The sequence below is a fragment of the Trichoderma aggressivum genome, assembly GCF_033847375.1.
Source record: "Trichoderma aggressivum f. europaeum strain CBS 100526 chromosome Unknown scaffold_003, whole genome shotgun sequence".
In the NCBI taxonomy this organism is placed as follows: domain Eukaryota; kingdom Fungi; phylum Ascomycota; class Sordariomycetes; order Hypocreales; family Hypocreaceae; genus Trichoderma; species Trichoderma aggressivum.
In genome coordinates this window covers 431,283-445,512 of record NW_026946369.1, presented here as the reverse complement: position 1 = coordinate 445,512, position 14,230 = coordinate 431,283, and the positions used below count along the sequence as shown (strand labels likewise).

At 52.9% G+C, this 14,230-nt stretch overlaps 5 protein-coding genes across 5 annotated transcripts; 3 read left to right on the top strand and 2 right to left on the bottom strand.

Annotated features, from left to right (window-relative positions):
- Positions 1 to 840: 840 nt before the first annotated feature.
- Triagg1_1259 (uncharacterized protein) lies at positions 841 to 4,358 on the top strand (the record flags this gene model as incomplete). The annotated part of the gene is made up of 4 exons (XM_062895309.1): positions 841 to 1,304; positions 1,369 to 1,464; positions 1,940 to 2,279; positions 2,766 to 4,358. The coding sequence occupies 4 exons, from the start codon at positions 841 to 843 to the stop codon at positions 4,356 to 4,358; spliced, it is 2,493 nt and encodes an 830-aa protein (XP_062759598.1).
- A 333-nt stretch (positions 4,359 to 4,691) lies between these two features.
- Positions 4,692 to 5,525, bottom strand: Triagg1_1258 (uncharacterized protein; the record flags this gene model as incomplete). Its single annotated transcript, XM_062895308.1, has 1 exon — positions 4,692 to 5,525. One exon carries the CDS (start codon positions 5,523 to 5,525, stop codon positions 4,692 to 4,694), a length of 834 nt encoding a protein of 277 aa, XP_062759597.1.
- A 2,018-nt stretch (positions 5,526 to 7,543) lies between these two features.
- Triagg1_1257 (uncharacterized protein) lies at positions 7,544 to 8,943 on the top strand (the record flags this gene model as incomplete). Its single annotated transcript, XM_062895307.1, has 3 exons — positions 7,544 to 7,616; positions 7,694 to 8,577; positions 8,650 to 8,943. The coding sequence occupies 3 exons, from the start codon at positions 7,544 to 7,546 to the stop codon at positions 8,941 to 8,943; spliced, it is 1,251 nt and encodes a 416-aa protein (XP_062759596.1).
- Positions 8,944 to 9,278: 335 nt separating this feature from the next.
- On the bottom strand, positions 9,279 to 10,709 carry Triagg1_1256 (uncharacterized protein; the record flags this gene model as incomplete). The annotated part of the gene is made up of 1 exon (XM_062895306.1): positions 9,279 to 10,709. One exon carries the CDS (start codon positions 10,707 to 10,709, stop codon positions 9,279 to 9,281), a length of 1,431 nt encoding a protein of 476 aa, XP_062759595.1.
- Positions 10,710 to 12,430: 1,721 nt separating this feature from the next.
- Triagg1_1255 (uncharacterized protein) lies at positions 12,431 to 14,173 on the top strand (the record flags this gene model as incomplete). The annotated part of the gene is made up of 2 exons (XM_062895305.1): positions 12,431 to 12,553; positions 12,836 to 14,173. The coding sequence occupies 2 exons, from the start codon at positions 12,431 to 12,433 to the stop codon at positions 14,171 to 14,173; spliced, it is 1,461 nt and encodes a 486-aa protein (XP_062759594.1).
- Positions 14,174 to 14,230: the final 57 nt, after the last annotated feature.

Below are 14,230 nucleotides of genomic sequence, written 5' to 3'. Positions count from 1 at the left end.
ATGCAGCTGCTACGATATACCTTGACGGCTTACATGCCAGGTCGGCATCTTGCCGTATCTATTGTTACCGGTTACGGCGCTTCTTTGCGGCGGGACATGGAGGTCAGACTCGGAATCAGCAGAGGCGTTTCCAAGGTAGCCCGGATATCGCTACTAGGTACTCACTACGTATAGAGTTCATACCGTGTGCATTTCCGTTGACTGAGGGGGGCCTCGTGCCGTGCTGTAACTGTCAAGTCCCGGATTTTCAGAAGCTAAAAGCCGCCACGCTTGCTCCAACAGGCTTGATCGTTGAAGATCCAGGAGGTCAAGTGGCAGTGTGCTTACCTGATCAGGCCATTGATCTCAGCGAAGCCTCTTTGCACGAAGAATTAATCTTACACGTAAAGTTGGATGTTACCTTGCCCGGTAATGAGAGGCCAGGCGCCTCCGTGTCGTACAGAGTGTAATGAGATACCCGTGGTACTTGTACTTCGCATAGCTGCATTTAGAAGGACGACGAGGAGAACAAATGCCATCCATCCAAGGATCTGCACTTGCACCCAAGTACCTATGTAAAGTCGATGTTATAAGTGAGGTGCAATATATCGAGCGCGCAACCTAGCAAGCAAAGCCGCAGTAGCGCCCAAACCCACGGCCCCGAGGCTGGGGGTCCAGCCCGCTGGAATGGCGTCTTTTTTTGCAACATGAGCAAGGGTTACATTTCAGTTCCCGTTGGGTTGCTCATTTAGGGCAAATGGTGAAGCTGCCTTGATGCGCGTATCACCGAGCATCGTACGCCTCACCTTTACCTGTGTCGTACAGAGGTAAAGTAAAGTGCCTGCCAGGTACCACCAGTGCATGCAGCAAATTAAAAGTACCCGGTACAGTCAAAGTCCCGGTCAACCCTGGGGCACTCCAGGTCCTCTGTACAGCTGCCTCCACGTCCTCCACGTCTGTCCTCCCAGTCGTCACACATTTTCCTTGTTCTTCGCACGCCCCCTCCCCTCCACCCCTTGCAACAGCATCGCGGCGACGCCGAAACTAGACGCGCTACGAGGTGACAATAACGACGCTAACAACCATCGAACGGACTGGACGGACAGCCTGTGCTGCGTTGCGCCGCAGCGCTGCGATGCGATGCCGCAGGCGCAAGCAATCGGAGCCCGTGGGTGGGTTCAAAAGGCGAGCCGTGATCCTGCTTGTCGGCCCTCGACGGCCATCTTGGGCGAGGGACTGGGCAAACAGTTCAGTTCAGCACAGGCACGCGACGACGACGCTCATCACGAACCAGTCACAAGTCTTTCTGCTTGGTGCCGTGCCACGTACGAGTCCTCGTCCTCGGGCTCGTCCCTGTAGAATCGGCGGCTCCGTAAGTCGACGAGCCAGCGAGCAGCATACCGAGCCCGTGAAGCGATACAGTGTCTGTGTCTCTCTGCTGGTGCTGTCTGCCGTGCTGCCGCGGTTGGTCCAGCCCAGCCCCAGGTTCGTTCGTGTCTCTGCAGTGCAGTAGGCACGAGAAAGCAGGATTCCCGGCTAGCCTGCCTGCCACATACGTACGTGCGTACATATCCCACTGCAGAGCGTCATCACGTCTGCCATTGCATTCCCTCGGCGATTTACATATTACATGTTGGTATCACGGCACACATCTGCGAACCAAGCAACGCCAGAAAAAAGATCCTTGGCGCCGGGGAGCATCGACTATTTGGGAGCCTGAGATAATTTCCCAATCTTTCCCATAATATTTTAGACTCTTCCCTCCCCCATCAAGCAGACGAGAGCCTCGGTGCTTTCTCCCACACGCCCCTCGGAAAACAACCACCACTGCCTCGCTCCGTCTGCTCACCCACTCTCACATCTCACCTTGATCTTATTTCCTTTTTCTTCAGCGAACCGGCTAGTCAGGGCAACAAGCTCGAGTAGCGCCTCGTGGGGGGAAACAAGACGAAATCGGTAGTCCAGCCTCGGTCACGTGGGAGCCTTTACCGTCCGTCAGCGCCACTGGCCAAGGAGAAGCCGAGATCAAGAACTCCCTCTCTGAATCTTTGCCTTCAAAGAACCGCCGTGGTACTTCTGCCCCTTCACATTTTCTGGGGTTTGTCTCGTGTTGGGAGGCCCCTTGGAGTTTGGGATTGGAGATCGGCGTCGGCTTTGAGCGTTGCGCGCAATCTGCAGACTGGCTCGACACTATCGCGGCATCACTTGGCCATCGCGACTCGGCAATCCACCAAATCCTGCAGCGCTTGTCGAGCATGACGGAGGGATTGTCATCACCTGCTTTGCAGGTAATCATATTGGTATGTTCCCAACTTACTTTCTTTTTTTCTTCTTCTCCCTCTCTCATTTTGATTTTGTGCTCGCTTGCTTGCTTTTTCTCGTATCCCCCATACGCGAATCCCCATGACTTTCTCATAAAACCTCATTTCCCATCACCTCCTCATAGAGGCGATGCTCCGTCAGACTCGAAATTGAGAGCGCGCAGATCGGGTAATTTGGCCGTGGCATTTCCGATCGGGATGCGTCTGCCGCCAGGGGGTCAGTGCCCCAGATCAAGGGACAGCCAGCCAAACCACCCCTCTGCATGAAACGTCTAGCCAGGTCAGCTATTGTCTGGCCACAGTCGTTACCCCATTGGCACAGCTTATCGTGGGGCAGCGTCTCTCATCTGACAGCTCCGGCTTACACGCATGCCATGCACCTTGTTCTGCACTCACTGGAAGCCGTCACAACATCTCACAAATGGATGCGCATCAGATGTAGCATAATTGCTCACTCTTACACAGGGTTCGGGAGGAGGTCCCCAAGAGTCAAATACAACGGCGTTTCTCGTTCGCTCAGTACCATTGAACTGGCGCAAGGGTTCAATAGTGGCCGTTGACGGAGGCGTTCACTTGTCGGCCATCACTCGTCTCATCGAAGAGGCCTTGCCAGAGTCGCCGCCGCCGACACCGACGCCGTCGTCTGTTCCCGCTCGCCAAATACTAACCACCGGTCCCTTTGCCGGCCTGGAATTGCCGTTCACCACGGCTGCGGCAAACGCTGCTCATGTGACTCGCACCCTCGTCGACACCTATCTCATCACCCACCCGCACTTAGACCACATCTCTGCCTTTGTTATCAACACGGCAGGCCTGCCCGGTACTCGCCCCAAGAAGCTAGCAGGCCTTCCGGGCACTATCAAGGCTCTCAAGGAACACATCTTCAACAATGTCATATGGCCAAATCTTAGTGACGAAAATAATGGAGCCGGTCTCCTGACATATCTTCGACTGGTCGAGGGCGGAAGTCCTGCGCTGGGCGAAGGATATCTGGAAGTGTGTGACGGGTTGCTCGTCAAGACATGGAGTGTGAGCCACGGCCACTGCATGGAGAAGCATTCACATCGTGGTTCCTTCTGCCACCCAGCGCCGACTCGTCAAGGTAGCCAGGATGGGTCAAGTATACCGCTTCGACGTGATACCTACTACCCGCATGCTCATGACTTTGCGGCTCAATTCGCTCGTCGTGAAACCTTCAACCATCTTTACCCTCCCACATCCTTCTCACGGCGCCAGAGCTTGATGCCCCAGGGCATGGCCACGCCCATATTTGGAGGAGGGGGAGACTTTGAACCACGGCCCTGCGTCAACGACTCCAGTGCGTACTTCATTCGGGAAGAAACGTACGAGCGTGAGGTGCTCATTTTTGGAGACGTGGAGCCGGATAGCCTTTCTCTCAGCCCGCGGAATCTACTGATCTGGCAAGAGGCGGCGCCCAAGATTGCATCCGGAAAGTTGGCGGCCATCTTTGTCGAGTGCAGCTACACTGACGCACAGCCCGACGAGCGGCTATTCGGTCACTTGAAACCCGCCTACCTCATCGAGGAGATGCAGGTTCTGGCAAACGAAGTAGAGGCCGCACGAAAGGTCCGTGCCCTTGAGTCTAAGAAGCGCAAGCGGGACGCCGAGGAGGACGCCGAAGTTCAGCGGAAGAAGGTGCCGGTTGTGACGATGCAGAGCCCCGGGTCTGATGACCCCGTATCTCCCAAGTCGGCCAATCCGTACAACATGCCCAACGATTATTATTTCAACGCCAAAGAGTCCGACTCCGAGACACCGCACATTGCCACCCCTACTGGGGAGCTATCACTGGACGAGTTTGCGGTTGATGGCTCGATGATACCGCCGCTCACGCCCGCCATTACTGCCGCCGCTGATTCTGCTATAAAGAAGCCCCTCGAAGGTCTCAAGGTCGTCATCATTCACGTCAAGGAGACGCTAGCAGATGGGCCGCAGGCCGGTGACTCAATATTGAAGGAGCTGAACGAGCATGAGCGGGGAGCACAGCTGGGCTGTGAGTTTATCATTTCCAAACCGGGCCAGAGCTTTTACTTTTGATGCCTCTCGATTCACTTGATTTTCTCTCTTCGCCCTCTTGAATTACTAGCATTTTCATGTTTACTTCATCTGGTTATAGGGAGTCCTTGGTTACGGGACGGTGGTTGGGAGGGGAGTCTTTGCTGACGATCTTTTGCAACGGCCTTTGTTTGAGGTCATCAGTACGATTGATATGACGAACACGTTTTGTATACCACTGCGTTTGAATAACACGCTGATTCTTTTCTTATAAATTCTTTTTATCGTGCGGTGCCTTTACTCATCTGTGCTCATTCATCTGTGATGTTCCTTTTCTTTAGAACAATCCTATGCGCAATCAGCGTCACTTGTTGTTTATTTGTTCCCATTCAAGAGCTTCTCATAGCCTTCAGCACCGCCAAGATCAGCCTCAAACTGCGGTCTTGGTATCTGCAAAAGATCAGTCGTCTTGGAGTAGATGACGCCTCCCATGCGACCAATGGGCTTCAAGACTTCGGGGTACAGCTCATCCTTCTTTTCGCTCAGTGCATCATTCCTTGCCCAGAACCGAGTCCCCTCAAAAATGACCAGCCAGGTGGACACTCTCCCTGGGTTTGCTCTACTCTCAATCTCCTTGATAGATTCCACCTTGGCCTCGATGCTGAATATCGCCTCCTTGACTCGCGGGGCCTTGACGGTCTCACACGAATAGTCTGCTGTCAGGCCGGCAACGCCCCATTCAGACGTCCCGTAAGGAGCGTCTATGCTGGTTGAGTTGGCGGCCTCGATGTAGTGCTCCGAGATGATGTTGATGACACACTCCCCCGAGTCGCGCACATTGACAAAGGAATCCCTTGGCCCGCTCGGGGGATGCGCAAAGCCGACAGCAAAAGTAGGCGGATCGTGAGTGAAGACGTTGAAGTAGCTAAAGGGAGCGAGGTTTGCCTTGGTGCCGTCGGCGGAGAGGGTGCTGATGAAGGCGATGGGGCGGGGGGCGATGGCGGAGATGAGGAGCTTGTAGTTGGTGAGGCCGGAGGCTCGATCCTCTGCCTGGGGGTCGATGAGCGTGTGACTCTGGGCTTTTTCGTCTGGTTGGGAGGATGAGGGCGAGGCTGCGTTGAGATGGTTGCTGCCCTGGCCGAATTTCCAGTCCGGGTTGGGAGATGGGCCTATACGGACTTGGCTCGTGGTGGTAGCTGAAGGGGCCATTTTGGATAGATGTCGGGCTTTTTGTGTAATACGAGTGGCTACAAAGAAACGACTACTTCGAGAGAGCATGGCAAAGACGACGGGCGGGTTTCAAAACTAGGTATATATACGTAGTATATAGGCATTCGTTCGAGTCAAGGAGCATCAGGATTTGGCAGTTGGTGGAGTCGTGGGGTTTCGGTGTGTGGCGCCCCCATGCCATACCCATATCAACTTGGCGATGCAGGTAGTCGCCATCCTGATTCATAAGCAGAGGACATGGGAGTGCCGCTTTTTCAGGAGATGCAGATAAGACGCCGATGGCAGACCGGTATGAGACGATTGGGACATTGTTTTAACGAAACGAGGCAAAAGGTCCCCAAAAAGACCGCATGAGTAATCCATCACTAACCAGCTAGGTTCGTGTCTTTGGAATCAGACGGTTGCTAATTTTGGAGAGATCTGGCATAACTAATGGGGACGCTTTGCCTGTATGCGTATTAATTAAGAATGGGGACTGCCTCGGTACATCGTAAAGAGGGTCGACAGAGGAAAATAGCCCTAGCGAAATGCCATGCTTGGACAGATAGGGCTGCAGGGAAATGGCCCAAGATCATCTACGCGGTGACACAACGGTACGAGCCGAGTGAAGCTGAAAGTACATGGATGGCGTATTTCAAGCTTGATTGAAGAAGAGATACCGATTAGGGACTTGCACGTTTTTACAGTAAAGACGAAAATGGTTTATATGGACATCTTCTGTCGTGCTTGTAAACTAAGTGCCACGCCATTAAGTGGGATGCCGAGCAAGATCTTGTACAGTGCACTATAAAACTGTGTTGGAAATACTGTAAGCGCAGCTTCGTTACGAATCACCTGTTTCTTAAGACCCCTTGGAGAGAGAGTCAGGTATGAAATAGCCCAGATGGCAAAGAACAAATTCCAAATCAAGATTTGAAATAGGGCTTCTGAAAGAAATATTCAACTTTTGCGCCATGTAAGCGCTTGAGTCGTACGCTTGGCGTGTGGCATAGGTATATATAGAGTTTTAGTGGTCTACTGTTCCAACAAGTTCACAAAGCAATTTGGCGCAGTGGAAGCGCGCCGGGCTCATAACCCGGAGGTCGCACGATCGAAACGTGCAATTGCTACTCGCTTGTTTCTTTTTTTGTTCTTTTTTTTGCCATTTTTACCCGTTCTATTCTGCTTTCTTGTTCATTTGTTTGTTTCATATCATCCTTTGTAATGTTATTTTTCTCCTTTATGTACGCTCATATGAGGAGAAGAAAGGGAAAGCAGCCTCCTACTCACTGCTTTGTTCCTGTTCTCATCATGGACCATTGTCTACTAGACAATCTGCACATCAAAAATCATTGAACGCAGCATATCTAAAACATCCGGATTGCGAACAGGGGATGTCTTCAGCCGCCTATTCGCCCCCCTCCACAACTTTTCATCATCTTTGGTATAATTGTATTGGCTTAACTGCCTCTTCTCGTGGTTCATATTACACCACCTAGTTTCTTACAATCATCCAACCCTGATTCTAGACCGCCAACCGTAGGATACAAAAGTTTCGTGGCGATTGGCAGTTGGGGCGTTTCCTATGCATTGAGGGTTTGCGGACCAGCCACCCCCTAGTCAAAGCTTGAATTTCCTCTTACAATTTTGCAATTGATTCGCTCAACATGCACAACACAGTCAATTGACACGCGCCAAAGCCACAGGCGTGATTTATCTAGAAAAAAGAAGAATTAAGGGCTTCCATCCAGGGTAGGGTTGCCAAAAAAAAAAAAAAGTCCTTGTACAATCACTTGCTGCAGACAAGTGCGGTGACTGCATGTGCACAGTACCTCGAGCCTCCCCTGTCCTCAACCTGTCTTTTAAGTTTAGGCACGTAAATCTGGCCTTGCTCACCGTCCCACATAAAAGCACGTCGATTCGCCCCCCTTGGAGACTTTGCGACAATCCAAAACACACGACAATTGGGAACTTGGGCTTCGTAAATGCAAGGGTAAGCGAGTCGAGCCTTGCAAGTCATGAAGATCGAGTATCTGGTTGTCGGGGTTCTATCCCTGCTGACTCCGCTGGCAGCAGCATGGAGCAAAGAAGGTACGGAGCAGCATGTTAGCAGCGAAGACGCTGGCCTTGAATTGCACAACTGACGAATCATCGGCGGCCTTGTCCAGATCGTGAAATCTTCCGCATCCGCGACGAGATTGCCGCGCACGAAACCGATCCCGCGGCCAACTTCTACGACGTCCTCGGCGTGACCAATTCCGCCTCGCTCGACGACATCAACAAGGCCTACCGCAAGAAGTCACGGCTGCTTCACCCCGACAAGGTCAAGCAGCAGCTCGTCGCCGAAAGGACCAAGACGGACAAGAAGAAGGGTCCCGCCTCCAAGAAGCCTTCGCAGGCAGAAGTCCGCAAGGCCGTCAAGGAGGCGTCGGAGCGCCAGGCACGTCTCTCGCTCATCGCCAACATCCTCCGTGGCCCTTCGCGCGATCGCTACGACCATTTCCTCGCCAATGGCTTCCCGCTGTGGAAGGGAACCGACTACTACTACAACCGATACAGGCCTGGGTTGGGAACGGTCTTGGTGGGCGTCTTCATCGTGGGCGGAGGCGCCATCCACTACCTTGCGCTGTACATGAGCTGGAAGCGACAAAAGGAGTTTGTGGAACGCTACGTCACCTTTGCGCGGAACGCCGCCTGGGGTAATGACGCCGGAATTCCTGGCGTCGATGCTTTGCCTACGCCGCCTCCTGCCCCTGCCCCTGCTCCCGAAGAGGATGAAGCTGCTGCCCCGCCCCAGCCTAGGAACAGGCGCGAGAGACGCATGCAGGAGAAGGAGACCCGAAAGGACGATGGAAAGCCCTCATCCAGGAAGGCTCGCAAGGCTGTGAGCGCAAAGAGCTCGGCGCAAGGAGCATCTGCCTCGCCCACCCCTACTGGTGTTCGCAAGAGAGTCGTTGCTGAAAACGGAAAGATTCTCGTGGTTGACTCTCAGGGAGACGTCTTTCTGGAGGAGGAAGATGAGGAAGGCAATGTCAATGAGTATCTTTTGGACGTAAGTATTCAAAGTAGCCTCTCAAAAACTACAGACGGAGGACGCCAATTGCTAACGCGCACATCTACATAGCCGAATGAGCTTCTTCAGCCTACCTTCAAGGACACCGCCGTGGTTCGCGTGCCTGTCTGGATCTTCCAGTCAACCGCCGGACGTTTCTTGCCTCAGGGCAGCGTGAACGCCGAGACTGACGAGACCGCTGAGGAGGACTCTGACGTTCCCCAGCACACGCCCCCAAGCTCGGAATCCGCTGGCGAGGACTTTGAGATTCTTAGCAAGAGCACGGATTCTCTGAGCAAGGTGAAGACTTCTGGCGCTCAACAAGGAGGAAGGCCCGTTAAACGCAAGACCAACAAGAAGAAATAAATGCAGGGGAGGAGAGTTGCGGTGTTGGACACTGGCTGTTGATAATGGAGACTTGATGAATGTGAAAATGAGACGATGAGCATTTTGTATTCCTTGCGTACTTATCACTTTGTCCTGCGAGGAAGGGGGCCGGTGGATATGGCAATATGCCTGGTACACGATTTCCATTGATTCTATGGACTGAATATTTAGGCGAGGAGGGGTGGGGAAAAATAGAGTGAGAATTTCAATGACTGCGATGTATCATCGGAACAAGAGATTTCGGTTTATGTGACAACTCGGGCCCTTGTGCCATCTATTCAATCTTTCTTTTCTTTCTTTTCTTGGTCGAGAGATCAATCTATTACATCATCTCGCAAGGAAAACAAGTTCTGCATTACTTCCTCGGCCTTTGCGCGCACAGCGTTGTGGTACATGACGTTTGTCTCAAACGTCTTGACGTTCTTGACCAATTTCGCCGTGTTCTTGGCAAACTCGTAGTCCACATACATGTCGGGGATGTAAGAGGCTGCATAGACGGGAACTTCATTCTCGTGTAGCTGCTGGATATCGTAGAGCGCCGGCCAGTCAGAGGCAGTGGCAAGCCGCTCGGCAGCAGCCTTCAAGGGGATGAGCTCCGGATAGGTGTCAAAGTGGAAAGGAAAGATCATCTCCCCCGAGAAGAGGAGCGGCTGGCCGGGGGCAGTGGCGGAAGCGTTGTCTCTGCTGAGCCAGGAGAACTGCGGAAGGGATTGGCCGACACGGTGGGCAGCCCAGTTGGAAACACTGCCGGGCCCGTCGCAGTAGATGGCCTCGTGGAGGATGGCGTAGATGATGTTTGTGTCAAAAGCGGTAAAAGTCTCGAGGGGGGCGAGAGAAGCTCGCGTGAGGAAGCCAAACTGGTCGAGCGAGGCCTTGAGCTGGAGAAGGATGGCGTGAACCTGGTCGACGCCGCCGTGGCCGCCAAAGGCAATGCCAATGGTCAATAGACGGGGCACCGTTAAGAAGCCTCCCCCGGGCAAGGGGAGGCCCTGCTGGCCGCCCTCCTTCTCGATGTGCGTCGCGATCTGGCGCAGGGTCTCTGCGTCGTCCGGGAACTTTTGGTAGTAGGCGGCGTTGCGCTCAATGGTTCTCTGGAAAGTTGCCTCGTAGACCTGCTCGGCGGTTTTACCTACTGGGGCGAGGCCGCCGGTCAGGAAGACCTCGCGCAGGCCTTCGGGGTGGAGAGACAGGTAGGAGATGGCGATGAAGCCGCCGTATGACTGGCCAAAGATTGACCACTGGGCCTTTTGATCGGGCAAGCCGTCAGTTAGGAGCTTGCGGACAGCTTCGCAGTCGCGGACGGTGTTGTCCTGACGCATAAGCTTCAGGTAGTTTGTCTGGATCTCGACGGCATTGGGTCCATTTCCCCCAGGCAGCCGGGCAAGCATCGCTGTAGAAACAGGAGTGCTCAGGCCGACACCTCGATGATCCAGAAACAGCACCTGATAGCCACGAGACAGTGCGGTGCGCGTCAGGGGGTGATCTTGAGGCTCTCGGTTACCAAAGCCCGGGCCGCCCTCAAGATAGACGATCCATGGCTTGGGAGTGGGAAGCTCGTCGGGAGGGAAGATGGGGACCTCATGCTTGGTTGCACTGCGGCCAAAGAGGGTGATGGATCCGGCAGATGGGTTGGCATAGTCTAGAGGAACCTGGAAGAAGTGCTCGGTGACGAGAAGCTGGCCAGGGACGATGTGGCTTTTGCTGCGAAGCAGTTTGGCCGCGGGGATGGCGAATCGTTGCAGCATGGTGGCGATGTTGACTTTTGAGGTGAGAACAGTGAAAGGATGAAACTAGACAAGTTGGTGAGCTTGAGCAGATTGAGGACACGAGTGAATGCGAGGGGCTTTGGAAACCCATCAACCTCACCCCGCCAAAGCAACGTCTGATGATGTGCAAGCACTGACCTATGGTGCTATGATATACCTCTGCTTTCCCTCACTGCAAGATGATTAGGGCTCGTGCCTTCACCCTAGGATAAGATTCCGTTTGTATGTTTAGACGGATTCTTATCTCCATTCACCAAGGTTGTCAAGATTACGAGGGGTGGAGAAATTGGGTGTAAGCGGCCGTGTTATCTCATTGGTAGGCGGCATGTGGCCACTTTGGGCCGTTGTACCGACTCAAGCCATAAGCCCGAACCGCTGACGGTGAATCCGCTTCTACTAGGTACCTAAGGTATTGAGGCATTCTTATCTGTGCATAGGTGTGTCACATGTGTTGTTATTGCGACTACGGTCTGGCTTATAAAGAGATCTATCGCAGTGAATCATTGCTCCTCGTCGCTGTGATTGCTTTGCGCCTGGTGCATCTTCTGTGGTTGACCACTCACTGTGCAATGATGTCATTCAAGGGTATCCCGTGAAGATTCTCGATCAGATTACCTACTAGATCTCGAAATGTCTAGCAATAATTACAAAGCTGGTGGTGTTCCTGTTTCTCCTTGAAGAAGCCCGTTTGCCTACAAAGTAGGCTCAAATATGAAGACGCTTGGTACCTAGGTCTAAAGGCAATGTGCTGTCTTCAAATATCAGCCTGAGCTGAAGGATTCGTCGAGCCATGGCGTATGAGCGCGCTCTTGTCGATTTTGTCCAATGCTGTCTGAAGTCGTTCCTTCATGCCATTGTAATCCCAGCCATCAAAAGAAATCCATCGTCTGCTTGGTAGCTCTCCCGACGGCGTGCTTGCTGCCATGGCACAAATCTTACGAACTCGGGACCTTGATGGAGGGTGATTGAATACGTGGGATTCAATCTCGAGGCAATGAAATCAGGCTCTGAGGCCCTTACTGGTGAAGGAGGACCATGACCAACAGCTTGAGGCATGTTGGCTGTGTGATGTGTGGAATGACGAAACATTGGGATCCAGTGTCTCGGGGTATTCACCTCCTAAATGGTTCATCCTCCCACTGGCGGTGATGTTTGAAGAAATCCAACATGTCCGGGGCGAGGCTGTTCATTCTCCTTGACATCTCGAACCACTACCCGTGGTGACTGACATAGGTAGCTACCTCTAAAGAAGCTCTCAAATCCAGCCCCGCTGTACCGCATGTCGTTGATATTTGTTAACCAGCGAACCGAAATTGCCCCAGCCTTACCCAAACCACAATGCTTCCCAGGTTGGACCTTTTATGAAGCTGTGGCTCTGCATAGCAATGTGGTGACAGTCCATCTTTCATAAATCGTATTATTTACCTTTTTATTGTCCAGAAAACAGGCATCAGTACGGAGTAAATACATCATCCAACTACAATCCTTGCTGACGAATCATTCCCACGAGTTCGTCACGCGCTTTTGCGGCACCGCAACCCGCAATCGGCCAAAGCGCGCCCCGCTTCAGCCAGTTAAAACTCCGGCCTTGCCTTCTGAGCCTCTTTTTCTTCTCCCTGTTTTTTCTCTTCCATTTTCTGTTTTCTTTCTTTCCTTCTTCTTCTCGTGGCCAAGTCTCACAAAAACTTGAGCCATCCGGAATGGCAGATTTTCATCTTACTCAGACCGTAGCGGACGCTTTCAACGCGCTTGCGGATGAGGTTCAGGTTTTGACGGACCGAAAGACAATTCTCGAGCATAAGCTGCGTTTTGCGCACGAGCAGGTAAGCCTCAAAAAAAGAGCTCTTCTCTTTTTTCTTTCCTTTTTTCTCCGACATCACTGTATATAGCCTTGCATATACACAGCCTTTTGGGGACTGCCAACATGATGAGATATCATTAGCTCTAGATCAATAGCAGCCAATGCTGCCGGGATTGACAACCTGATTATCACTGATCCGCACTGTCCCCCTTTCGTTTTTCATTCTAGCCTGGCTAGAGATTCCTCGAGGTCGTCTTGCATCTTGATACATTGTCCGTGACTAACTCGTCACCTGCTCTTACAGTTCCAGTACTTGGCCGATAAATATGCGCCCGCTACACCAGAGATAGCCGAGACTTTGGCAAAGCTCCAGCTCCCAGCACACACCTCTGTCGATGATACTTTGCCCGTGCCTCTTCCTAAGCAAAGCTCTCTGCAGTCCCAGCACCAGATTGCTCTCATCATTCGTGACGGACGCCGCGCTGCAAACAAACTGGTCGCCTCCTTGGGTGAAGCCAGTAAAACCACAGCATCATCCAGAGACACGCTGTCTCAAACCTCCCACGTAGAAACCTCCATGTCGACTGCTCTGGAACAAGATTTCACCGTTGAGGGGAAGAAAGGCAACCTGCAGTGTCCCTTTGCTAAGGATGCCGCTGCTGGTGCCGACCAAGACCGGGAGCCTGAAACCGGCCCGGACTTGGCCCCAGATCACACTGAAGACCCTATTTGTGTTGCCATGTACGAAGAAGAGACGTCTCAGCAAGGCGCCGTAAACGGAACTCAGGCGAGCAAATGCCCTATCCGATTCTTAGACAAACACTCCCCAGAGGAGATTGCTCATTATGTTGAAACGCACAAGCACGAGCTGCCTCGCAGCCACGAGGTCTGCGTGCGGAGATATCAGCGCAACGAAGAACAGATTAGGAAATTGGATGCAAAGTATGGAAACATTGTGAGCATGATTGAAGACCTGAGCCATCTCCACAAGCCGATGCTGCCTGACGAGGAGCACGCACGCCGCCCAAGCGATGCCACGAGAACTTCAGCAGACCGAGTAGAGAGTTGGGCGCACGCCGTCAGCTCAAGCACGGACCCAGAAGCCCCTGCTGAGCCGCCGACCGACATGGATGAAGACCGACAAAGTCATTTCGACCGGCCGCTCAAGGAGGTTCGAGTAGGAGAATCACCGAGCCGCCCCTGGGGCATTTCCGTGCCCGTCTATCAACAATCCGGCAACGGAGGAGGCCATCCTATGTCGCCGCCCCCTGCGCCCGTGCGAATGCCGAGTCCTGCACAGAGCACTCAAACTCCGGCGAAGCCAGCTGGAAAATGCCCCTTTGGCCATGGAGCTAAGCCACCTGCTTTCACCGGTCTGAACATATCGACTTCACCCAATCCCCAGACTCAGAATGCCCCAGCTCCGAACAACGCCCAGGACCAGGCGCCTTACACCCCAACAAAGGCGCCTCATGAGCACAATCCTGTCCAAGAGTACCGCACTTCTATTCCGCAGCCTACCTTTATCAACCCGGATATATCGAAGGCGCCAAACGCTCAAATGGTTTTCACAGGCCCTGTCTTTATTGGGTATCCAATGGAACAGGCCATTCAATTTATGAATCAGTATCAACAACGTTGAAGACTGACTTTCATATTGTCCTCATTTTCGACCCTACTCTCTGTTACACTTTTATTC